Below are 27,432 nucleotides of genomic sequence, written 5' to 3'. Positions count from 1 at the left end.
TTGTTATGAATTCTGAAGACCAAACAAAATGTGTCAATCTACAACATGACATAATCACCAGAAGATCGGAGATGAGGAGGAGGAGGAGGAGGAGGAGCAGGAGGAGGAGGAGGAGGAGGAGAAACGAATAGAAAGAATAGCAGCCTGGATGGAAGGGATGGGCGGCATATCCAAATGTTTCAATATTTTGAACGACCTCAGTTGGACGGCTATGTAAATCATTGGGGGGGGGGGGGGGGAGGCGGGTGAGGGAACAAGACACCCAACATGATCTATAGGTGATCACGGCTTTTCAACGAGTTTACCAAAGTATGTGTCCCTTAAAAAAAATAAGACAGGTCACTTGCATGACGTACTTCACAAATATTGCTTGAGAGGAAGATCGTGTTGAAAATTTGCTGTGAATGTTGACGTTACCTACTTAGATACTCGAATGTTTTTCCTTATTACTTATCATGTTGACCAGTGGCACATATGATACATTTTTTTCTTCTACCAGACAACCGCCTAAATAATTGTTTCGAGAAAAATCGATCCCGGTAATATACGCGATATTTTCTTCGCTAATGTTGTTTCTGTATCTTTTCTATGACGTGTTTGTTGTGATATTGTCCCTGACAATATACGGAATGTATTTGAAATATCTGCTTGGCAGTCCAGAATTTTCGTAGAACCCAGTAACCCGGTTTGCGTTCAACCACACAACAATTGTCTCTCGATTTCAATGTAAAATGTATACAATTATAGAATTTTCCAATCAGGATGATGATAATGGTGATCATCCTGATTGGAAGATTTCTTCACAGACTTATATAATTATATATACTACACATTGGACGATGAAGACTCTCAACTCATACGACAGAGCATTGACAACGAAAGAACCCAAAACTCATATTGTATAGTACGGCGTTAAAGACATCACCTGACAGCGAGAACCTTAATGATTCTTAACGGTCGACTTACTCCAAACCAGTGCCTGTTGCATTATAAACTATTAAACATCTGTCTGTCATAAATAATCTCAGTCCAGGCTTTCCCTTTATTAAATACTGTAGATTGTTCGGGGATGAAAACCCTAGTTATTCGCATGAAAGCAATTTTGTCCCTCCTCGTATTGGTCAAAATCAAACGGGGTTCTTGAAGAACTGGTTCAATCATGGGGGAAAAACATTAGGTTCAACCTTGGATCTTATCTAGTAGTCTTTACTGCCGTGATAATGGTCAACATGGCTATATCTTTAGGTTTTCTGGAATAAAGATCAAATCTTGATAGAACTTGTCTTTTTCCGTTAGATCCATCTGAGAACACTACGCTTTCTTTCAGGCCAATTTACTATGTTTAGTGTAAGTTTTACCACTAATCGTGAAGATCTTTTTACCCATATTGCCTCTCTCAAACTTCCGCGCCTTGAGACCGTGCTTAATCTTTGGTCCACTATAGGAATATCACAACTTTTCCCTGGTTCTTCCAAACCCACCTATATTTGTGGGATGAACAACACCATATTTAAATTTACCTGACTTGGAAACCCATATTATAATTATTAATCGCATTAATTGTTGCGTGCTAATTATTTATTCAATCTTGATACTTTCTTGTTAACTGACAACCCAGTCTTTCTGGAATATTATTTTCAATTTGCCCGTATTGGCAATGGCAATTTGAGGCAAATGTAACTGTAAGTACAAGCCCCCCACCCAACCCCAAGCCCTCTATGTTTATTGCTGACAAAATTGTGTTTTATCGCTATAGATAGGTTCGACAAAGGAGAAATGTATATATGTTCGTGACGTTTTAAGTGAGAATTTATTTTCTTACGATACGTTTTTACACAAATTTTACTAAACGTGCCTCCCAAACTTCTATTTTGCACTGAAAGCCAGGCGCGTAGCCAGGAATTTGCCAAGGGAGGGGCGAAACTGTAGATTCGGCATTGCAAACTATCTAAGCGTAGCGCCACCATAATTGGCGCGAAGCGTACAAGAAAATTTTGGCTGAAAATGCCTCCCAGATCGCTGGAAATGGCACTTCCCAGGCCTTGTAAGTTGCATCTTAGCATTTTCTTTATTGAAAATACTAGCGATATCATAAAAACATGAAAAAAAATATGCTCAAGGGGGGCTGCCCCCTTCGCCCCCCCCCCCCCTTGGCTACGCGCCTTATTTTGACCGTCCCAATTATGATGTCATACATGTTTACTTATGGTATAATCCGTGACAATTTCAATTATCAATATCTCAAATTTATCATGTAGGAAATGGATGTTACGAATGTGTTCGTATTTCATCAATGAAAATACATTTTTTTTTGGCCTGTCCTATTAAACTTAATGGAACAATTTCTTTACATATTCTTACCTTTATCGATCGTCCGCTAAGTACTCATCTTCCTTATTCACATAATAATTAGAGTTCCAGATCGTTCCAAAATACGCTGACATGAAAGCATCAAGGTAAGATATCCCAATTACAGTAATGTACATCAGCACAAAAGTTTAACCGTCAAAAAAGAAAAGAACAAAGAAAAGATAAATAATATGACCTACTGCAGTGCTTCTTTTGCCACATCTTCAGTCCCATGAGCGTTTGTTCCTGCCTTAATGTGAAAGAACATGAGTCAAAGTAGAGATGGTGTACAAATAAGGAGGATTGGAGATCATATATAAAGCAGTTAAGAAATTCTGTGTTTAAATCTGGATATGTTTCTCCGTGCGAGCAGACGGTTCAGTGTGCTTAACTTGCTCCTCTTCTAGCTCAAAGTCTAAACTGCGTCATGATATAGAAATGTGCATGCACCCTGGCAGGCCAAGCCCTCAGATATCAACGTGGGGGTATGATTTGTCAGTTGACAACTTCTAGCTATACTTTAGCGGACCCTAAACGTGACGGACTTAGTACTGTGTAAGATAATGGAAGGATTACTTCTGGTACGACACTTACAACAGCTATCAAATAGAAAGCTCCTGATTAAAACCCTAAGAGGGCTGCCAACCGTGACTGTAATAAACACCGTCGCGTTCTGACTTTACAGGGATGATAAAGGCCAGTCTTTTAACATTAGCAATTCCGTTAAAATTGTAAAGTTTTTCTGATAATGAAATAATTGCAATACTGAGATACTATGCGCACAAAATGTAAACTGCTACATGTAACCAACCAGTAGCGGAGATTTCTTGTCAGAAGTGGGGGGGTTGCAGGCCATTGATGAAATAAAAAGTCATAACTGCTGGCTCACTATCTAAATGGAGCGCCACCATAAGTTGGCGCGAAGTGCACAAGATTTTTTTGGCAAATATTGCCTCCCAGATCGCAGTAAATGGCACTGCCCAGGCCTTGAAAAGCTGCATTTAACCAGTGGCGTATGCAGGATTTTCTAACCCGGGGGGGGGGGGGCGCGTATTACTATCTAAGCGGAGCGCCACCATTGGTTGGCGCGCAGCGTACAAGCAAATTTCTGGTTTTGGTACCCCCAGATGACCGGAAATGGCACTTCTCGGGCTTGAAAATGACCAACCAGATGTACACTTTTGCCTGAGAACCAAGTTTTTCCAAATACTTATTTTCTCATCTATAACTTCGTCACCAGTCACACATCATGTTCGACTTCATCACATATCCTGTGGATCATTGCTTTTGTAGGTGATTCTTCATCGCGGCCCACAATATCCGTCCGCCCCACTGTTCAGAATTTGAAAATTCACAATTCTCGTGAATAAATTCACTTCAAAACATACCCATAATGTTGCACAAAATATCATCTATGGACAACCGATATAGAAAAACCTCCTTCAAACCCTAACAGACGGGTCAAAATTGCACGAGTATGATGAAGAATGTTGGTTAGGGAATTTTCGAAAATTCAGACGGCTACTAAAAAATTTCGTTGAAGGGAATAAAAATATACCAGATATTTCCGAAACCGAGCACTACACACATCGACAGTTTTGAGCATGGGCGCAGATCAGTCTTGGATAATGGTGGGGACGCGTGTCTGTTCTATGACACTATCTAAGCGGAGCGCGACCATGGGTTCGCGCGTAGCGTACGATTTTTTTGGGCAAATATACCTCCCAGATCGCCGGAAATAACACTTCCCAGACCTGATGATGCTCCTAAACCTCCTTAAGTTTTAGATCTCATGGCTTAGAAATTTAGTTTAGAGAAATACATGGGCGTCTGCAGAAAGAAAATCAGGGGACAAATAATCCAAGTAGACTTTTGTACATACGATGGGTCTGGGGTCCTCTCCCAGAAAACAAATATAGACTGCCGCAAAAGCGATTTCCGTCCTATATTGAACAACTGTGGATAAAATACAATAAAATGAGAACTGCTGCATGTCATTTGCACAATGCTGGATCAAACTGCGCCAAAGTTCAATACAGGGGAACTAGAAATGCAGCTATTGGTCAAGACAAATTGGTGGGGACACGGTATATCATGTCCCCACTACTGAAAAAAAGTTGGTGGGGACGCGCCCCGCTGTCCTCACCAGGATCTGCGCCCATGGTTTGGAGGCTGTTTATCGTGGAACGCCATTTTCATGCTCAATGATATGATGTGATATCTGCTGTTTGCTTTACAAATTCGAATAATTTTGTCACTGTTCCTCTTTCTCTTCCCGTTTTCTTGCCGTATTTTCTACTCCATCTTTTTCTCGTTTTCTCTCTTTCTTCCTTTTCTTTTCCTTCCTTCACCTCGTTGAAGTTGGCAAGTGTATACGGTTCCAAAGCTATTCAACAGCAACAAAACGTTATTTTGTGTATGTCTGTTGTGGGGTGAAGTTGGCGCTATGAGCTACAGGTTCCAATGGGCAAGGTGGGGGAAAGGGGCTAGAAATAATGTGTGGGTCAATTCTAACTCGGTTTTCGGTCGTTAATTGTTGATGTAGCCTACCAGGCACAAGGTTGAAATGACTTTAACAATTTCAAATTTAAGAATTTGATTTATTACGCCATTTGGAGCACATAACATAGGCTATAACAGAACATTACTGGCAAAAACTAGGGGGGGTTGGTTGTGTGGGCCAACCCCCCCCCCCCTCTTCAAAAAGTGGGGGGTTAAAACCCCCCAACCCCCCTGTTTCTCCGCCACTGTAACCAACACAGTCTTCTGCTGTACATATTTACGTAAAGTGTATATTATCTAAAGCGTGATAGACTGACGTCTGTCTTGTACGTGCGTGCATGCATGGGCGCAGATCAGTCTTGAATAATGGTGGGGACGTGTGTCTCTTCTCTGATACTATCTAAGCGGAGCGCGACCATGGGTTCGCGCGTATAGCGTACAATAATATTGTTGGCAAATATACCTCCCAACTGCAGATCGCCGGATATAACACTTCCCAGACCCAATGATGCTCCCAAACCTCCTTCAGTTTTAGATCTCATGGCTTAGAAATTTAGTTTGGGGAAATACATGGGCGTCTGCAGAAAAAAAATCAGGGGACAAATAATCCAAGTAGACTTTTGTATACGATGGGTCTGGGGCCCTTTTCCAGAAAACAATAATATACTGCCGCAAACTTCAGGTAATTCAACTGAAAGTGGAAACACCGCAGGACGTGAAGCTAGCTCAAATTGCCAACAAACAGTGTGAGTTATTAACGACTGTTTTTTTTTCGCACTCAGTCCGTTTTGCTCACCACAATTTACCAGTCTCTTGTATAGATTATGTTTCACATGATTGAATTTGTTAATACTTCAGCGGAGAAGTCATGCCTAACAGTGTCAATAGTAATAATTCTCATCTTTTATAGCATGTCATTTGCACAATGCTGGATCAAACTTTGCCAAAGTTCAATACAGGGGAATTTGAAATGCAACATTTGGTAAAGACAATTTTTTTTCCATCTCTTTTATTGACTCATTTGACATTTATACAAATAGACATGATAATTTTGTCAGTTCTTTAGTATTACAATACAACTCAATCATTGCCTAACAATTTATTATTTCTTATCTTTAGCTTTTATAGTACATAACAATATGTCCTATAAAATGCCTTTAAATTTAGAGAGGAAATATGTACCCTTGGGAATACTACCCAGAGTTTTCTGTTGAAATATGAAATATTTCGCATGAAAAATGCGAAACTTATAGGGATGTTTGAGAGTAAGCTTATAACCAAACAAAAAGTCTTGTTCTGAAAAACAAAACTGTCTACCAAGTAGTGCCTGCTCCACATCAAGAATGAAATTAGAAGTAACTTTACATTCCCAGAAAATATGTTCAAGTCGTTCATCTTTTTCTCCACAAAAAGTACACCTAGGTATTTCCTCCTTCCCCATGCGATATAAAAGATAATTAGTGCCAAGGATTCTATGAATGAAACGAAACTGGAAGGATTGAAGCTTATACTCTCTCTAAGAGATTTAAATGGAATAAGAAAGATATTTCGCCATTGTATGTCGTTAAGATTGAAAATATGGTTCCATTTAGAAACTGCACTTGGAGGAGAGACAAACTTTTGAATTAAATGTTGTAAATATAACGTGATAAGGACGGATAACAATGAATCCTACCGAACAATGAGCCCTCCCTATTCTCATGAAGATTGTTATTTAGTTCTTGTTTCCATTCACCAGGAATATAGAACGAATAGTACAGTAATGTTGCAAAAATGAGCAACGTAAATTAAACTTACTCTTAAAAAGCTGAAAACTCAATAGCTCCTTGTTATTATTGAAGAGGTCTTTTATACAAACAATACCTTTCCCGTACCATGGCTCATAAAATGTAATCGAATTATTTATTTTAATATTAGAATTATTTCATAAGATCTGCTTCTTATAAGAACCACTTGGGACGCTGAAATTACAACTTGCCCAAGCCAATAAAAATGGGTGGGGACGCGTCCCGCTGTCCCCACCAGGATCTGCGCCCATGGTGCGCGCTAACGGTAGACAAACAGGATACAGCTTCCTTACGAAGATCCAATAGAAAAACTGCATGCGCCAATGATAAACCAATGGTCGTCCGGTCCTCCGTATACACAGTGTGCGCGCTAATGGTAGACTAACGAGGCACAGCTTCCTTGCGAAGATCCAACAGAAAACTGCATGTGCCAACGATACACCAATTACCATCCGGGCTTCCGTATACACAGTGTTTGCGCTAACGATAGACAAACGGGACACAGCTTCCTTACGAAGATCCAATTGATAGAAATACTGCATGCGTTAACGATACACCAATGGCGGTCCGGTCCTCCGTATACACATTGTGTGCGCTATCGCCAAACAAATGGAACACAGCTTACTTACGAAAATCCAACAGAAATACTGCATGCAAGCGCCAATACACCTATGACCGCCTGGACCTCCGTATAAACAGTATGTGTGCTAACGGTAGACAAACGGGACACAGCTTCCTTACGAAGATCCAATAGAATAACTGGGTCGTCCGGTCCTCCAAATACACATTGTGTGCGCTAACAATATACAAACGGGACACAGCTTCCATACGAAAATCCAATAGAAAAACTATATGCACCAACGATACATCAATGGCCGTCCGGTCCTCGGAATACACATTGTGTACGCTAACGCGTTAGTCAAACGAGAAACAGCTTCCTTACGAAATCCAATTGAAAAACTGCATACGCCAACAATATTACAATGGCCGTCCGGTGCTCGGAATACACATTGTGTGCGCTAACGGTAGACAAACGGGACACAGCTTCCTTACGAAGATCCAATAGAATAACTGGGCTGTCCGGTCCTCCGAATACACATTGTGTGCGCTAACGGTATACGAAACGGGACACAGCTTCCCTACGAAAATCCAATAGAAAAACTGCAAGCACTAACGATACACCAATGGCCATCCGGGCTTACGTATCACCAGTGTGTGCGCCAATGGTAGACAAACGGAACACAGCTTCCTTACGAAGATCCAATAGAATAACTGGGCCGTTCAGTCATCCGTAAGCACAGTGTGTGCGCTAACGATAGACAAACGGGAAACAGCTTCCTTACGAAAATCCAATGGAAAAACTGCATGCGCCAACGATATTACAATGGTTGTCCGGTCCTCGGAATACACATTGTGTGCGCTAAAGGTAGACACACAGGACATAGCTTCCTTACGAAGATCCAATAGAATAACTGGGCCGTTCAGTCATCCGTAAGCACAGTGTGTGCGCTAACGATAGACAAACGGGACACAGCTTCCTTACGAAGATGTATGTATGTATGTAATTTAGATCCTCCTGCAAGCAGGAACTCGCGAAGAAGCCTCATTGGCTTATTAAAGCCGCAAGCTGACCGAAGTCAGTCTCTTACATTCATATTTAACGTTCATGATTATGAATTGTCAATTGTCAACAACTCTGTAATTAGACGACATACATTAATCTTGGAGTGAATTGAACCGGGGTCCTTATGATTGGAACGAACCGGCGTTTACCATTGAGCTAACACTCCACTGGAAAGGACCACGCGCTCGTCTCCCGCTTCATCGGATAAGTGAAAACACGATGAGAGATCCAATAGAAAACTGCATATACACACTCTGTATACACAGTGTGTGCGCTAACGCCAAACAAATGGGGCACGGCAAAAGCAAGGTATATCCAGGCCTAGACTAGGTGCAGACTAGGCATGGCTAACTTCATAGACATACATGCAGACAGACAACTTTCTATCACTAACCAGTAATGCACGTCATGTTTACTATGTCTTCAATGTCGTCCTTTTCTACTCTGCAACCCCGGGCCGTCATTGGAGTCGTTCGAACAATTAAGACGAAGAACGCATCAAGACATATCCAACGTCTAGACTACACTGCTTGCAATGGAGAGAGAACTGCCCAGTACAGTACGTGTTGATATGAACGCCTGCAAAATGACAACAAATATATCATTGACAAACCACTGTGTATGACGGTACAGTGAACACTCGTATATAGATCAACGCACACGCGCGCATGGAGGTATTATGTACGTACAGCATGCAATGCAGACAAATATTTCGGAGCGCGCGCTTCTGATTTTGTGCTGATATTCTTGTGAGCGCTCTTGTATCACTGTTTGCATGCGCGCACGGACAAGATAGACGTCAGACTATCACGCTGTAGCTACTAAACCTTTCCTTACATGTCTTCAGCAGTAGACTACTGTGATGGTTGCATGCGGCAGTTTAAATTTTGTGTGTACAGTATCGTATAATTACTTTTTGATCAGAAAATCTTCACAAATCTAACGGAATTGCTAATGTTAAAAGACTGGCTTTAAAATCTCTGCAAAATCAGAACGCGACGCTGTTTATTTCAGTCACGGTTGGCAGCCCTCTCAGGGTTTTAATCAGGAGCTTTCTATTTTATAGCTGTTGTATAGGTATCGTACCAGAAGTAATCGTTCCATTATCTTACACACTAAGTCCGTCACGTTTAGGGTCCACTAAAGTATATCTAGAAGTTTTCAACTGACATATTATACCTCCCGCATTGCTTTCTGAGGGCTTGGCCTGTCAGGGTACTTGCAAATTTCTATATCATGACAGTTTATATTTTATATTGACGATTCAAGCTTAGCTTCACCATTGTACAACCAGGAATACGAAACTATGTTTAGTCACCCACCCACCCCTGGAATTCCCCTCCCCCCCCTCCTCTCCTTAAGTGCCACCCATCCGACTCATCCAAAGGTCACATGGAGTGCATTCGCTTGTCCGTGCATTTAAAACAATCGAAATATGCGGTACTATTGACAGTACACAAAGTAGATAAAGCGGATACAGCAGACATAGCCGAGAAAAAAGAACCTAGTAACGTGGAGGATTCAATTATATATGACATACTTAGGACTTTATAATGGTAAACTTTACTCATTGCCGAATAAATCTATCTCATTTCTACCTTATCTAGTTTTTGCTTTATATAAATATTATTTGCCTTAGTGAAAAACTGAGTTAAATATTATAAAGAAAATCAAAAAATCTTTCAGCTGAATTGCTGTGATAACATCGTTCATTGTGCTGTGCCAGACGCATTCACAAAATACCACCAAATTTGAAACATTAAATATGTTAGCCATATAATTCAGTTATGATTTAGACTTATAGATGCAGAAATTTTCCAGCATAATTTATTAAGCCATCGACTTCAGCCACCGGAATGTTCCTTTAATTTTTGAGGTACTTTTATTACTTAAATAATGAACACCTATACCCGGAAACACGTGTGCCTTTCTCGTACTAGGCATTAATTTGCGGATACATAACTATTTGTCCTTTATTTTTGTTATCTCAATGTATTAATGAACGTAAAATGTCAATGGTCATGATGGCAACGAGTACGAGGCTCATGTATTTCAAACTTGATGACGCGTGTCGACGTGTGCCGCCAGAGTGATGATATCATAGTGGTCATTATCCCAAATGTTTAGGATGATATCTGCAACTCCATGGATTGGCTACATTTATGGTTTGTTTCTTCTTTGTTTAGCTTTTGCTGGTTTGAGAGCCGTATCTGATGGATTTTGTTTTGATAATTATGTCCTCACCTAACGTATTTCTCATGTATTCGCTTTGTTTGCTATTACCTGACATTTTTGTCAAAATGCTGGTTATCATAAATGTTTAACTTTAACGATAAGATTACACTTGATCAAACTTAAATTTAAAATTTTTATTTTATTTTTATAGATTTGTATAAATTTCATTTAAGAGCAAGATGCGTGAGGGATGAATTGATTATGAGTATATAGGGTAACACATATATTGTTAATCAAGCATAAAATTGGTTTGTATATTTTACAATTCAATTCGAGCTAGTTTGTAGTACAGACAAGGCATTGTTTACAACATCCCTGTCCAAAGTCCCCTTGTCGTATAATATTTTTAATTGAAGTAACTGAAATGATAACGAAAGTAAAACGAACAAGGTTGTGTTCTAAAGGCTACATGGGGACTTTGGACGGAGGCTTGAAACGAATATATATATATATAGGTGTGTGTATATCTTTGCCATTGCTAACTCAACTCATGACTAAAATGGCTGATACCCGTGCTATCATTTTTATTCTTCTTGCGACTGTTATTTTGTCGGGAGGTAAGCATAAACTCCATAGCTTGCTACCTTCGTTAAGTTAAATGTTTTATACATATATTTGCCGTATTACATAGTTAAACACATTTTTCCATAGATGTAAAATGTGTGATTTTGAAATCAATAAATGAAAGTTCTCGTATATACACAGATTTTGCCTTCTAACTTTAAGAAAGATCATGTAGTGCTACACAAAAGGAGATCGGGTGATTTTTCTATCTTATTGTTATTTGTTTTATATTTATTTCGCTTTGCAGAAGTTCATGGAGATCGCATGTCAGCGAAAGTATTTGGAGGTAGTGATGCCTTCCCTGGACAATTTCCATTCATTGGATCATTGAGAAATGCCTATGATGAACACATATGTGGAGCAACCCTTATTAGCAACGATAAGGCAGTAACAGCAGCTCATTGCTTGTAAGTTTTCTTTATGGCTTTCCATCTTTCTGGTTTGGCGTTGTTTACTTACAATATCATTAAATATAAGTCATGTCGGTATAGACCACATTCATTATGATTACTTCCTTGGTTGCAGTTTATGTACTGTAGTACTATAGTCCGAAATTGGAGGGACAAGCAATTTGACCAACGTCCGTACCGGTGAGGGTGTCTATGGAGTGGGCGGGATCATTTCCATCATTGTAACTATACCTTTATGTAGTAAAACTGAAAATGTTGTCAGTGTACGTCTCGGTTTCTTACTTATAATACCTTTCCTCTCTATTCATATCAGTATAGCTGCTACTCTCTGCCTCTCCATGTGTTTTGAGTGTTTTATGTGGAGTGTCATTTATTTTATAATGTTACCTTACAGAGACAAAGTTGTCTTGATTTATTAAAATACTGAATTCCTTTTATCAGACTTGTTACTAAATGTAGCAGTTATACTTGATAAAAATCATTAGATTTTAACCTTAATTAGCAAGTAAGTGTATACAAGCAAAAAAATCCAATACTGCTCACGAACAAGTTTCCGAGTCGCTTCATTTTCTTGTTCTAGGCTTTACATGGGAAGGTTTTTCCTTTTCCTAGACACATCGTTTGAAACATTATTTTTATACCCAGGTACAGTATAACGAGCATTATCACATGTGCCTCACCTTGAAATCACCATTTGTCGACTAATTTTGTCTCATTTTTGTTTAGGCGAAAATGTTTTCTGGTGGCGGAAGTTGATTGCTTAGCAAAAATGAAAAAAATGTCTGAATCTTTAATCGAAAACCACTCCCTAAAAACGGCTTTTGACCGCGACGATGTGAATTTTCAAAATGTTCTGATATTTGTTTGTTTGTTTGTTTACTCTTTTGTTGTGCAGTGACCTTGAATCTAACGAAACTTCGGACGACTTACCGTCTATTGCAGTTTTTGGAGATCTTAATTTGCTTCAACCATCGCTCACGCACCACCAGTCGATGTTTGACAAGAAAGTACATGCGCAGTACAACAAAACAAGCCTCGAAAATGACATAGCGCTTATTTACTTGAAAGATCCAGTGAAAAAATTCGGAATCAATATTTCAAAAATACCGCTTGCCAATGAAAGTTTCAATTATTCTAGCTGCTTTGTCGTTGGATGGGGCAAAACTAAAGGTATGTGTATTCCTGTCAAAGAAACTAGATCCATGGTAGACTAAAAGTATTTAGTTATTTTAATGCTTTTGTGTTGTTTTCTATAATGCCTATATAGTTAATTTCGCAATAGACTTTTAAAGTTCCAACGGATTCGCGATACTGCAAAAGTCAGACAATATTCATGATCACAATGTGTTAGGGATTGTGAGGGGACTGGTGCTGAGTTTGTCTTTTACTATACACGTTAAATGGTTATATAGGGATATATTACTCAGAGACTCAAAGTAAAATGAGAGAGAGCAAAATGACAAGAACTATGTTAAAGTACTGCAGCTTACTCGATATTCGCCGTACTCGGAAATACTTCCTGCTTGTCTGAGTGTACAGTTGTAGTAATAAAACAAACTGTCACTTTAGTAAGTGGATTTTTCAAACGCTGCTCGACCAGTCATTGCAAAAAGCTAATTGGTCTCAAAATATATCTACCTATGCACACCCCCCCCAACCCCAGGTTACAAGTGGTTTCATCGGGAAATCGGATACCCATCGATCAAATTGTCACAAAATAAGAGCATCCACTGAAGCCATGTCCACCATAAACTATAATGAAATATCAAGACATAAGACTGCCGACGCAGGGATAAAAACAGCCTCTGCATTAAGTTTGTCAGAATGCAATTGAATCATATAGGTCTACATCATATGCAAGCATTTGCTATTATTGTTTTGTTGATTTTTCCCGCCCAGACTCCGAAACTGAATCGGAGGTTCTACAGTTTGCTGCTTTGAATCTGTACAACAACAGCGCATGCATACAAGAATTTGGGTTCGTTGATAATGCAACGACTGTGTGTGCAGGGAGCAAAACAGCAGATGCATGCGAGGTAAGTTTCATTATCGCAAATACTCTATTAGATCCCAAAGGAAACTACTTTCACAATCGCCATGTAAATATCAATGAACTTTCGTTTGAGTCGGTGTGTCAGATGCCAATGTGTTGCCACATGTCACTCGTCCGTGTTATTTATTACAGTATATGAAATCGAAAGTCGAGGTTCAAGTGTTCACCAGCATGCTTTGTTTATTATCTCAAAATATGTGGTTACTATAGAAACTGGTGTCAAAGGTCACCGGGTGAAAATTCAACTTTACTTCATTGCAATTAGTGTCAAACACTCCTTTCTAAAGGGCTTAATTAAAATCTGGTAGGAAGGTGCCCAATGGCGGTAGCTCTTGTAGACTTATAGAAGGAAAATACCAAGGTATGAGGTCAAAGTAACTGAAAAGTGGCTTTTTGATATTACTTGAAGAAGAAGAATAAGTAGGTAGATTTAAATTGACTTATAAGTAACACAAGATCTATCAAAATATGTGGTTGCCATGGTAAATGAGGTGAAAGGTTAACGATAGGTCAAAGTTGAAACTAAGCAAAAGCTACGGCTTGCTACAACTTTAAGCGGAAACCTTCAATAGATTCTCAACCTGAGCACGTGTGAAATGGGTATTTCAACTAGTTAAGTACTATTAAAATAATTTGGATACCTTGGTAACGTTAAAGGTCTAATATGTAATTTTAGTGTTGATATATGTTAAAATTCCCCTATTAACTATACCACTATTCTTCAGGTAGGTAGATACCCCGTGATAGGGACCAATGCCTTGAAGACCTTCAGAAAAGAGGTCAGAGGTAAAAAGGTCGAATGTAGCTAAAAGTTAAATTTTGCAAAGAAGGAAAAATATTGAAGTGCCATCTTCACAAGTTACGTATTATCAAGATGCATAGTTACACTGGTAAAAGTGGTTAACTCTATGAATATTTTGTAAAGCTGATGAATGAAACCCGGTGTGAAGTTAAACATGTGTTTATGTAGCTCATAATCAATTGCATTTCAATGGTTTTCGCGATGAGATTTGTTACTCTGTAGATTCCCCTCTTGTTTATTTTGTGACGTGAATGTCCACATACCGTGCGTTATATGTGTACCCAAGTAATACGCATTATGAGTTGGGTAACAGGCTGCAACTCTCTGAATGGACTATGTCGATCTTGCAAACAGTGTTCTTAACTATACAACTTCATATTTCGATGCCTGTTTTCATTTTTTAAGGGCGACAGCGGTGGCCCCTTGGCATGTCAAAGAGACGATACAGGCACTAAAGTTATGGATTTAGTTGGAGTAGGGTCGTCTGGTGTGGAGGTTTGTCAAGCAGGAACCCCTGGAATTTACACCAGAGTGTCCGCTTATCAAGACTGGATTGCAAGCAGATGTCACCATAGTTGTGCGTCCATGTCATTAATCACTCTGTTCTTTGTACTGGTAATGGTGTACTGTTATTAACAGTATCATACTTGTAATTTCACACATCAGTTGCTTTCTTTTTGCGCTATTACAACCGATTATTTGTTGAATATAGATTATTACAGTTGAGTATGTAAGAAATTAAATGATTCCTGCTATGGGCAAATGGGGACTGGTGTTGGCATTGGTATATTACAAAATACAACTTCTGTGTAAGCCCCACCGAACTAATATCTTGTTTCATCTTGTAGTAAGAGTAATATATACTAAGTTGGTTCTTCTACAACCCCTGATAAAGTTCCTATACACCATAGGCTAAGTTGCGAGTTGGGAACCTCCACTATCACAGGCTCCAACATGACATGAGTTCATTTAACATCAAAGCTATAATAACATAAAAGAGAATATTATTGGATGATTCAGCTAAACTCTATCCAACCCATTATGCTTTAGTTAAAGAAGAAAAATTAATTCCTTTAAACCAGTATGCTATATTTCTAACTTCACATGTCTTTTGCCAGTCCTTCATTTATGTCTCTATATATTTTGTTGCCCCTTAATTAACCTTTTTAGTGACCTGAAATTTCTTAGGCTTGTAATCTTCCGCTGACTTTACTCTTTAGCCTTTTTATCCTATTTAATTTAGTTTTACATTTAATGCGATTTTATGTAGCCTGGGTATATATATTTTACCCTACTTTACTCATACACAATTTTCTCTAATGTGGAGGGACACCCCTCTCCAAGGGGAACCGCTCCCTATAGACTATCTCCACAGGCCACCAGATTCCGTAACTTCAAATCAAACTAACTACTCATGGACAGGCAAACTAAAATTCTGGGAAATAAATCTCAAAACTACAGCACCATTCGGCTTATAAACATCAGCGCTACCAGACAGGACAAAGCAATTCCTTTCAAATAATGACCTAATCGTATTAAAAATATTCCCATTTCCCACAATTGTTGCTTATCTAGCAGAATTTTACCGGTAGAAACTCATTAAGTCGCATTGGCTTCACTGCCATGCCGATACTCTTCACACGGTCTCAAAACATTTCAATACACAATTGGCGATAAAACAAATAAATAAATGAATTAAATTAAATTCTGCTACTGCTTTCATATTAGGTGATCATATATACACTGAAAAGGAGTTAATTATGATTCAAGTGGGCAGTCAGCTGGCATCGAACTAGACATTTTACGAACGGAAATTATGTTTGTTTTTTCCACGATTTTATCCCTTCTTTTTCTGTTAATTATCTCTTTGTTGATAAACAAATATGGACATCTGCTACAGTGATGTTACAGTCTAATGGATAAAATCATAGATAACAATATCACTTGTAATATTGACCACTTGTTCATGATTACACCACAAAATAAATAGTTTAATCATTTTTAATGTTTCGCCTACAGCTGTCTTCTGCAAAATAAAGTTCGGTGCTAAACCCCGTGATCCTTGTATGATGTACTTTATTACAATTTCGCTGATGCAAAGTTAGATTTGAGATGATAAAAACTGCACTATATGAAACGCTTCCGGCAAAGACTAACATTTAAACTTTATAATTCAATTCATAATTTCAATTATATTTATTAATTTGCCTTGGTCGTTTTTCCATTTCATTTAACATAGTCTGTTCAACGTATCTCTATCGAGATCCGACAGTAGGAATAAAAAATGATATTGGTTTGGTTAGAGATCTCTAGTAAGGCAAAATATGACACCGAAACAGAACTAGCGTTTTTCGATACAGGTGACAAAAACCTATACTGTGGAATGATGATCTTCCATAATGGTTTCGAACCTCTGGACAAGGGCGGCGGAACCGGGGGGGGGGGGGCACAGGGGGCACGTGCCCCCCACTTTTCCTCAGGTTAAAAATGTGCCCTTTTTCTACATAACAATTGAGGTGTCTCAAGTTAGCAAGAGGCCGGGGAACCAGAATGAACACTCGGGAAGGGCCGTTTCCAGCCATCTGAGGGGTTTGTAAAACCAAAACTTTTCTTGTACGCTCCGCGCCAACCGATGGTGGCGCTCCGCTCCGCTCAGATAGTCGTGCATACAACTTTGCAAATCCTGGCTACGCCCCTGACTTTTAATGAATTTCTGTGGGTCAAACTCAAAGCTATTTCGAATGGAAAAATTTGTTAAGATATTGACAAGAAATAAACTCTAATTCGGAAGATTCCTACATTAGCAACTAGCATGATTTCACCTCATTTTGTCTCAAAAGAAACTTGTTCCATGTTTCCCAATTTGCACATTGGATATTGCAGTGCTAGTATGCATATTTCCCTTGAGGGGGGGGGGGGCGTTGATGGAGTGATGTGTATACGCAAATAAGATAATACAATAAGAGTTATAAAGGGTACTAAATATAAGGCTGCATCAGTCCAATCGAATTTCTGCAAAGTGCCCTTTGATGTCGGTGTCCCCCCAGATTAAAAGTGCTTCCGCCGCCCTTGCCTCTTGACATACAATCAGAGTCCATGGCCTTTATATACATGGCTCATAATTGACAAATAAGTAGTATTGCTTTAGAAAATATATTGGAATTTTCATCAGCATTCGTCAGCAATACTTGGCAGTGGAATACATTCCTTAATTGTTAACCTCACACAAAGTATTTAACAGCACCACTTGCATATAGAGCTACTTATATAGACCTAATTTATATCCTCCCTATATGCCTCAGAATGCACCATTTGGCATCTTAAGTGTCAATGTTAATTTAAGGCGTTGGCTTCAATGACCCAGGACAGCCGCCCATCTTTATAAAACCCTAGATTAGCCTCTGTCACTTCCCCCTTTTCCAATCACATGTCAAATTCTGCGCACGCCACTGACATTGTCCATCCTCCTCTTCAAGAAGTATTGGACATACGTGGCAGCTCAGTGTGGATGAAATAGCAAATGGGTTCTATATCTGTTTTAAGCTACCACATCATCAATACATTGTTCTTGTTATGCTCTTTTTCATTATTTGCAGTATGTATGAAATACTATTATTTTTTAGAGAGTGACTTAATTTGGTTATAATATGGTTATATGTCATAAGTAGCTTTAAGTTCCGGTGTGACAGTGTAGAATCTCCACCTTATTATTTGAACCCCGGTGTAAGTTTTGCGTGTAAGTCATTGCATTTCCTATGACAGTTTTGACGGTTTACAGTCCTTTGTATATAGGACTAATCATGGCTTAATATAGGCCTATATAGACTACGGCTAGGAAGCTGTGTCCCGTTTGTCTACCGTTAGTGCACACAATGTGTATTCCGAGGACCGGACGACCATTGGTGTATCGTTGGCGCATGCAGTTTTCCTGTTGGATCTTCGTAAGGAAGGTGTGCCTCGTTAGTCTACCATTAGCGCACACACTGTGTATACGGAGGACCGGACGGCCATTGGTCTATCGTTGGCGCATGCAGTTTTTCTATTGGATCTTCGTAAGGAAGCTGTCCCGTTTTTTTTTACCGTTAGCGTACAAACTGTGTATACGGGGGAGATGTACCAAGTGACGTATGGTGTTCTGCTGTAGATCTCAGATGTATTGGCCGTTCGGGAACATTGATGACCAAAGGCCCACTGAGTCATTTATTATCATTTCGACATCTGGGACTGTAAATCCCTTGTTTATTTCGTGTTGATTCTAAGTGAGAAGTACATTGGATTGATTCTAATCCCTACCATAGAATTGAGTAATAATAGAAAAGAAAACGCAGAATAATCTGTTTGCCTAATGTTTCGCTTGTTCTGTTTCTGCGCGCGCCATTACTACTTCAAAGTTGATCCCCTTCCCGTGGTCTATCCTGATCGTATCCATCGCCGGCCGTGATGTTCCAGATGTCTCAATGAGGGAAAATATTTTGAATACAGTAGAACAAAAATAACTTAAAAAATTGAACTATTTTTTACTCACATAGGTCTAATTTCTCGAAATTTCGACTTGTTATGTCGATATTAAACAGCTACTTTTGAGATGAAATGTTTGAAAAAGTGATGAATGTTTCAATAAACATCAAGATTTGGGCATAAAATATAAAAAGGGCCGAGATAAAACGTCAAAATTTCGAGTTACCATGTGGACATTTTGACATCAATGGTTGCAAGTTTGTGATGAAGGGAGGACATTTTGATGTGAAAGAAGGTCAGGATTTCGAGATGAAAAATGATCGGAAACTTTCGAGATAAAACTTCGAAATTTCGACATAAAAGGTTGGAATTTTGTGATACACGTCACGATTTGGAGATGAAACTTCAAAATTGTCAAATAAAATATTGATACCTTGGCCAAGTGAACCAAACGTCACAAAGTTCTGTTTATAACCGTTTAAGATACGGAGACATTTTCAGCTGAAGTGCCCTGATGACATCATCCACTCTGCTGTGCCAGATGCATTTACAAAATATCACTAATTTTTAAAAATTCATATCTTCGTAATACGAAATGCTGAGGATGTAGTTTCACAGTTAGATTCAGAAAATTTTCAGCAATTTTGTTCAGCAATCAAATAATATGTTAGTAGCACATGAGAGCACATCGCCTGATCCTCCCAGGTCATTTTAAATGTGATGATACAACCAATACAAAGGTTAAAAACACCACTCTCTCAATAGTGGAATATACAAACTAGACTAGGTTGCATATAAGTAGTAATAGACCACTGGCATAAAATGTCCATTTCGTATGGCAGTGCAAGGGCGTAGGAACCGGGGGGGGCTGGGGGGGCGCCAGCCCCCCCAGTGAAAAATGTGGAGGGGCGGAAGTATCATTCCGCCCCCCGCTTCACAAGTCAGAAAACCCCTTTTTCATTTCCAAATGAGAAAAAAATCTCATTTGGAGCACCAAATTGCATCTAAGGCCAGGTGAAAATACAAAATTAAGTTTACAAAATGGAGTGGGTGTTGAAGTGTGCTATATTGCACCAAATTGCATCTGAGGGCACCTGGAAATGCAAAAATTTCCAAAGGGGAGGGGGACACCACCTCCCCTTAGACCCCTCCCCCAGACCGTCCATCAGTCTTCAGCCCCCCACTCAAAAGTACCTTCCTACGCCACTGTGGCAGTGACCAAACCATTGCTGTACCACGAACCAGTCACAGAACACACTGTTTAGTTATCTTGTCGAGCAAGTTTGTATAGGAATGCGCAACCAATGGGTGGTCATCGTTTGCTCTGAGACTGTAGGTATTGAAAAGTTGTATATAACTGTGCCTTAATTCTCAGCACGTTGGTTGATAATAAGTTCACCGTTACCTCCCCAGATTGATAAGTTAGCTTTCACATGAGTTCAGAATCAAGAAGTACACAATTAGCAGTACACGGATGAAATAGGAAAACACACAGTGGTCAGGAAAATATCTTTTTATTCCAAACAGCTGATGAAAGCTGGCATCAAGGATTTTGTTTTTTCTTTAAAAATAGTAACAATAACAACAAGAAAGCTTAAAGGTGTTAGAATTAAAAAAACAAACACTTCTAAGTGATTGCATACGGCAGACAGATTTGGTCTTGGTGGGTCATAATATATCATTTAATAACAATTTGACACATATTTTTTGCTCCCTAACAATTTGTGAGATTAATATCAACTATTATCACTATGGAGGAAAGGGGGAAGGGCTGCCAGGTTAGATTGAATTTTACAGAGATACTAAGCTCATACACCATTTGACCAATATACTTCAACCTACAGTATGACATTAAATAAAACAGCCTAAAAATGGTTCTCAATTATATTGATTTGAAATTGAACCAAAAGGGAAGTCCAGCTTGAAATTGGGGGCAGTGCAAAGATAACTAGGAGTCTTTTTGAAAGGTTTACTAAGCAAGGTACAACAAGTGGTGGGGGTGGAAGAGACAGGGTTAGAAATGGTGCAGTTGATGGGGGTGGGGGGAGGGGAGAGAAAAAGACTAACCAACTCTCTTTTAAGTATCTTTATGAGAGATTTACTGAAGGAAGTTGTAAACAGGGAGACTGATAGCAAAGGGTATAAACTTCTTTAGCAGTTTAGTCTAAAATGGATGATTTTAGAAAACCTGTTTGACTGATAATAACCTAAGAAGCAGTCTGCTAATTTTTTCAGTTTGAAAGAGCAAGAAAGGTTACAATTTTCATGATATAGTATACATGAAAACTCATCCCTGACAAAATGAGCGAGTAAGTTTGCTATATAGACAATCATATATATCACAAAACCAAAGGCAAGAAAGTTTTAATGTTTTGCAAAGTATAAAACTTCACAGAATAGAATATTGGTTTGGGCAATTAACATACAGAAATGGCAATTGCAAATTTGTAACAGGACAAGATAAATGACTCTGATTTTGAAAATCTAAATCTAACTCTATTAATGTAACTTGTCAACATCATGAGAATACTGATCATAATATAACTTCATAGCACTCTTTGAACATGAGATACAAATATGTAAGAAATCTTTAATAACTCTAAAAACAACATACTGACTTGATGAGTTGTAAACTTCTCCTCAACATGCAGCAAAACAATAACTTGGGCAGATAGTATCAACATCGTTGAAAACATTGTGCAACATGGATAAAATATATCCAAACGCATAAAAAAAATCATGTGATTTAAGCACTTTTTGACTGGTTGCTTTGAGTGAGATTGTACAAAAAGCCCTTAATTCTATTTCAAGTAATCAGCATTAATTAACAATTTTTTATCAACAAATCTGTGCCATTAATAAAAGGTCTACCTGAGCAAAGAACGGTTCAAGCATGTCACACAAACAAACAAATAAAAAGTGAAATTTTCAAAAGACTTTCCTCATTATCTGAAATCACACTTTGACTAAGTCAAACTAATGAATTGCATCATTTTATGAGGCTTTTAATTTGAAAGTAAATTTTGAACCCAAAATGCTGCTTCAAGAATTTATTCCTTACAGCCTTACACCCCTTATGTTCACAAGATTGACTTCTAAAGTACCATTCTTTGTTCTGAAATGGATTGCATTTTCATCTTGGCTTCAAAATTCTTTGGGATTAATCTAGAAAGTACATAAATCATACTTTGTTGTAAAACATAAATATATATAAATAGAATTGATTAATTAATAGTAATAATTTTTGTAACCAAACGAGCTCTGACTCACTGAATTCAACAAATAATCAAGTAAATTTTTCCTCGATAAATTAAATTTCATATCGTAGCGCAAAGAGCTTTGAGCGTCATGCGAACATTTAAAAAAAGGTAGAGGACGAAAAATAGGGAAGAATATTTAATTAACCCCAACTCTTTCATTTGATTATTAGGATCTATTGATATCAGCAACATGGTTGGGATTAAATAACTCAACATTGGATTGACATTTTCATGGGGATGTATTTATTCAAACTTCTTACCAAAACATGATGAATACTAATAATTTAGATAAAAAGGGTGAATTTATCATTTCGGTCAAACATTCTTAAGTACATTAAAATTTGGTAGATGTGCAAAACATACTTCATTATGGGTGCCACTCTTGGAAGATGAAAACAAATTGTGTGGATCATTCCTAAGTGCAAGTTTTTCTAGTGTTGCAACTCAAACATTCTGCCACAAATGATTGTAGTACAAAACTACAAACAATAATAGCAATGTCAAAACAAGTTGTGCCAGGTTTTCTGGATTTATCTAGTAATAAGTTTTTGACTTTTGAAAAATATTACTTTGATTGCTGAACAACCTTCAAGAACAAGTACTTTGACATTGGCTGCATTTCAGCACCTCTTTGGCTGTTGAAGACAGTCCCGAATTTATCACATACGCATTCATAAGCATTCATCAGGCAAGCTCCTTAGAAGAAACACTCGTCACAATTTATTTGAATGACATAATGACTCTTGTGGAATAAAGTTGTACCTTTTGCAACTAATTGCTCATGAAAAAAAACAAAAATGGATTTGATTAGAAATGGGAAGATGGTCTACATAAAAATTTGTTTAATTTTAAAGAAAATGGCAATAAAATTGGACTAAAGTCACTCTTGACCATCAGCTTCATTTATTTGTTTAAATTGAAATGCTATCTATGGAAAACCTATTAGAACTGACAGCATGTCCTTTAAAGTGAGACATAAGTTTTCTCAAACTTGCACAGCCATCACAGATAAAACTTACTTTATCTCAAACATTTGACTTTGCATCTCAAAATGTTGACCTTAAAAAAGTCAAACTTTTTGACTATTTATCTCAATTTTTTTCTTTCCCATGTCCCTTTTAAGCCACCGTAAATACCAACTAACTACGTTGATTTTTAGTAACATAATAAACCCTGCCTGGGACTTTTATCCTTTATCAATATTTTACAACCATGCACATAGCTTGTCTTTTTCTTTTTCTATTAATTTTCTGCAACTCTACATATGGCTGAAGAACCTATCACAAGGATGGTGAATAACTACCACACCAACTATAATAATGTAACACATTTACATGACACATATTAAAATCAACACCATTAGACCAAACCCTAAGGTGCTAAAATTGTGAAAGTCAATCCCACATTTGAAAACTAGACCTCAACAAATTTCACCTTTAGATATGAACAAGGTATGGAGGGATAAAAGTGGAATATTTCACTTCTAGACACAAAGCTAGATTCAGTTTGGAATGACTGTTGCCACCCCCTTCACTGTTATCTTAATGACAATGTAATTAACAGAGGCAGTGGCAGACTGAGACAGCCGTACACGAGAACTAATCGCTATCGTAACTCGTTCACTCCCCGTGCAATCAAACTTTTCAATGTCAACTTACGTCGCTAGGCTGTTGCAATAATCTTTTATCCTGTCCTTGTCTTACTGTTTTTATTCTCATTCTTTAATCTCCATCTGTATATATATATCCTGTTGTATTTTCCTATGCTCATTTATTTTTGTACTGTTTTGAACTTTTATGTGCGAGACACTAATTTCCTTATTTGGAGCAATAAAGTTTTACTTACTTCCTTACTTACTTCTAATGGTTTTTTTCAAACCGGTTTACTCTCTCTCTTTGTTAAATAACTTTAGGATGTAGTAAAAATCCCGTACAATAAGTAACTTTGATAAAAACTAACTAGTAACACTTTTTGCTTGTTATCTTTTGAGTTTCAATTAAGAATCAACAAGTAAATTCATCTATTATTTTTGTTTACTGCTTGAAGTTTTTACTAATAATGAAAGTCTTTTAACACTACTTTGTGAGGCAGGTATAAACTTTCTTAACTTTGTTCATTATTAACATATTTAGAGAAATTCAACCAGCACTGATAGAGCTCACAAAAATGTTTGAGACTCTTAAAAGACCGAATGATTCTTATATTGTTCGTCACAACAATTTATGTATTTTTCAATACTGTGATGATTTCACGAGAAGTTCTCTCTTTTCAGGATTTTACAAATATTAACAAAGCTAAGAGAAATGTTACCAAATGTGAAGGCAAGATACAGCAAAGTCTCCTATGGATACCTTTACCCTGAAATTCACTCTTATACAGGTTGTATTAAAAATAAGCTTGTGTGTATAGTCGATTTAGCATTGTATGTTGCTATGCAAACAAATCGTTACTTTATGGAACTGATATTTGCGATTAGAAAGTGATTGGCATTTCTGGAATTGAAATAAATTTTTAACAATTTTCCTTTTTGATAAAAGTTGGTAAAACTAACAGCTGCTTTTAACTGGCAAAATTTTTTTCTCCAAAATAATTTTATGTTTTAGTAACGTCCACCAAAGTCTCCAAAGGTTGCTGCGGTGCTCCAAGGTGTGTTGCAAGTTTCAGAGGATCCATTCACGGAGGAACTACTCCAAGTAGAAATCCTAGATCTCCTTGTCTCAGGATTTCTGACTTGTCTGTGCCCCTCGGGGTTCCCCTGTTGCCAGTGCGCCCACCGAGGGTCGTCGTTGCTACCCACTGAATCCAGTGGCTTTGCCTCCTCTGGTCTGAAACTGAGGTGGCTAGAGGGACCCTGTTGGTATGAGGGCGTGGAGTGGGCCAAGGGTTCGGGATGATGATTCTGGCCCGGCGGAAACCACAGTGTGGATGGATCAAACGGCCGAGCTCTGGGGTTTGGCATGGTATGCATCAAAGGTGAAGAAGCTCTGTCACAGAATACAAACAAACAAACAATGGTTTTATAAGCAATGTATAAAACAATGCACAAACTCCTTTTGTCCTGTATTGTTACCATCCATGTCCCCCCTCACCCAATATGTATCCCAATATATCCCCAATAATTTCTCCAGTGTTTCTGTATGCCTACCTCTCATGTTCCTCATAGGTTGAACTTTGACCTCCAGTTGACCATTGCTGGTTGGTACCGAGATGTTGAAAGCCTGGGGGAGGGGCAATGTCAGTACCCATAGAGTCAGAATGAAAGCCCTCTGTAGCGAATCCATGTTCCTGGTTGGAGTTGTTATTATTGGCGTTAAATGGCTGTGGCGGGTAAGCCCTCGGCATACCCCGTCCATGGGCACCCTGACGGGGAGGTCGGTAACCAGGGGCTCGGTGACCTTGGTTCGGACTGAAACCTGCAAAGAGGAATTATATATCTTCCATCTGTGATTGCATGCACTAACTACATGATTGTTTATACATCTACATACTTGTAGTTTTCCTTAAAGTATGTTCCCCTCAAAGTATCTACCTTGGAAATGACATTAATTAACTTAACTAACTCTCAAAGAGAGTCAAATACTATTAAACTGAATATATGTAACAAAATATAATAACAATTTAAATATGTAACAACAACTACATGACAATGTTAATTTAAAAATTTGAAAAACCGAAGAGAAACATTGTAAATGTGTTGGTTACTGCAAGGACTCACAACTTTCAAATAACTACATATAACACTAACTCATTTGGATTTCAAATATCATTTCTGCAACCAAATAAGAAAACCAGTCATCTTAATAATTTTGTCAATTATTTTACTGATTAATAGTAAAAACACTAAGCATTCTGAATCCAAAATTTTATGAAGTTTCTGAAGAAATAATTTCCTGTAAAAATACTTACGTGGTCCTCCTCTTCTGCCTTGTGGGGACATTTGTCCCCCCCTAGGAAACCAGCCCCCACCTCTAAAATTACTTCCCTGTGTAGGAAGAAACAAAATATTAACAAGAGATCAATTTCACCCACTTACATTTATTCCTGTTGTGATGCAGAGTAGGCTATGTTAAGTCTTCTTTAAAAGTTTGAGATTTTTGAGTGGGTCAATATTATTTTTTTTACGGTTCTCGAGTTGGGAGTCACAAAAGCATAGTTGATGGACAGACACACAGAGAGGACAGACAAACTTTACATGACTGCTACATACCTGCTGCAGTCGATGACCGACTGACTTCTGTGGTGGGCTGTTGAAGTTATCCATAGCTAAGGAGATGAAATAATGTAAACTGTTATAGATCTTCCTCACATAAATCACTGAATGCTGAGTAACTCACTCATATTTACAGTAAAACCTGGATTTACACGAACAAGTTGGGACCAATAGATTATTTGTCCAAATATCAAAAACATCTGGATAATAAAATGTTTACTATAGCTGAGTAATACCTTGCCATTTTATGGTCAGTACATATCAAATATTATGTGTCGTGAAATAATCATCGATAAATAAACTGTAAAGAGGGAGGGTTGTTGTTGTTGTTGCTATGACCAAACATATTGTATTTGTTTGAAGCACTGACTTGTGGTGATGATACATGCATACTATTACATAAAAATTATGGTTTGATTTTGGCAGAAGGGGGTTGGTGGAAATGGGAGGAGTCAGAGAAGGAGAGTGATCAGGCAGGAAGAGGAGGAGGGAGAGCTGAGGAATGAGTGAGGTGAGGGGATGGTGGAAAGAGAGGAAATGGGACATTGGAAGGAGAGGAGAGCGGACAGTGGAAGGAAAGGAGAGGGGAAGGGGAGGGTGGAATGAGAGGATGGAACAGTGGAGGGAGAAGGGAGGGTGGAAGGAGAGGGATGGTACAGTGGAAGGAGAGGGGAGGGGAAGGAGAGGTGAGGGGAGGGCAGGGTGGAAGGAGAGGAGAGGAGATGGGACAGTGGAAGGAGAGGGGAGGGGAAAGGGAGGGTGGAAGGAGAGAGGAGAAGAGAGGACTAAGGGACATGGAAGAGTTAGCGAGAAGGCAGAAGCCACTTGGGTACTACTTTGATCAACCTCACCCATTGGTTTAGGTCTCTGTCCAACACCAACTGGCTGCTGTAGTCCAAGAGCTTGTTCCTCGCTGGTAAGAACAGTGATGAGAGTTCTCAGAACAGACTGAAAAGTAACAATATTTTTTATTAAATTTATTTACCAGCTATGAAAGGTTCTCACATACATATGAAAAACAAGAGCATCAATGATGCAGTATCTCAATACTGGAAGTTCTAATTTCGATTCCTAGTTTCATATCTTTGCTCTGTCTCTACAATATATATAATATTTTTGGTCATATAGTTTGACGTCAATGACAACAGTCAAATAAGAAGAGGCGAACAACTCGACCA

The 27,432-nt window shown here is 38.4% G+C and overlaps 2 protein-coding genes across 3 annotated transcripts in view; one reads left to right on the top strand and one right to left on the bottom strand.

The window, feature by feature from the left end:
• Window positions 1-10,898: 10,898 nt before the first annotated feature.
• LOC139979063 (chymotrypsinogen B-like) lies at window positions 10,899-16,382 on the top strand. The gene is made up of 5 exons (XM_071989712.1): window positions 10,899-11,054; window positions 11,309-11,468; window positions 12,367-12,641; window positions 13,371-13,507; window positions 14,732-16,382. The coding sequence occupies exons 1-5, from the start codon at window positions 10,907-10,909 to the stop codon at window positions 14,960-14,962; spliced, it is 951 nt and encodes a 316-aa protein (XP_071845813.1). The 5' UTR covers window positions 10,899-10,906; the 3' UTR covers window positions 14,963-16,382.
• Window positions 16,383-23,547: 7,165 nt separating this feature from the next.
• The window catches only part of LOC139979048 (3'-5' RNA helicase YTHDC2-like), a 106,596-nt gene continuing 102,711 nt past the window's right edge, over window positions 23,548-27,432 (bottom strand). For both annotated transcript variants that reach the window (XM_071989686.1, XM_071989687.1), the window contains 5 exons: window positions 27,106-27,202; window positions 26,252-26,307; window positions 25,951-26,026; window positions 25,190-25,457; window positions 23,548-25,028 (listed from right to left, as the gene is read on the bottom strand). In XM_071989686.1, coding sequence (XP_071845787.1) covers window positions 24,644-25,028; window positions 25,190-25,457; window positions 25,951-26,026; window positions 26,252-26,307; window positions 27,106-27,202 — 882 coding nt within the window. In that variant the 3' untranslated portion in view covers window positions 23,548-24,643. The remainder of the gene's footprint in view (window positions 25,029-25,189; window positions 25,458-25,950; window positions 26,027-26,251; window positions 26,308-27,105; window positions 27,203-27,432) is intronic.

Source organism: Apostichopus japonicus, chromosome 13, assembly GCF_037975245.1.
Source record: "Apostichopus japonicus isolate 1M-3 chromosome 13, ASM3797524v1, whole genome shotgun sequence".
Taxonomy (NCBI): domain Eukaryota; kingdom Metazoa; phylum Echinodermata; class Holothuroidea; order Aspidochirotida; family Stichopodidae; genus Apostichopus; species Apostichopus japonicus.
The sequence above is the reverse complement of the archived record's forward strand: the minus strand, read 5'-3'. Positions and strand labels throughout refer to the sequence as shown.

What these genes read in the sequence shown, in the direction of transcription:
- LOC139979063 (XM_071989712.1), top strand. Translation starts at nt 10,907, where the DNA reads ATGGGGACTTTGGACGGAGGCTTGAAACGAATATATATATATATAGGT. An exon ending in TGGATGGGGCAAAACTAAAG is followed by an intron (nt 12,642 to 13,370) that starts GTATGTGTATTC and finishes TTTCCCGCCCAG; the next exon opens with ACTCCGAAACTGAATCGGAG. An exon ending in AAACAGCAGATGCATGCGAG is followed by an intron (nt 13,508 to 14,731) that starts GTAAGTTTCATT and finishes TCATTTTTTAAG; the next exon opens with GGCGACAGCGGTGGCCCCTT.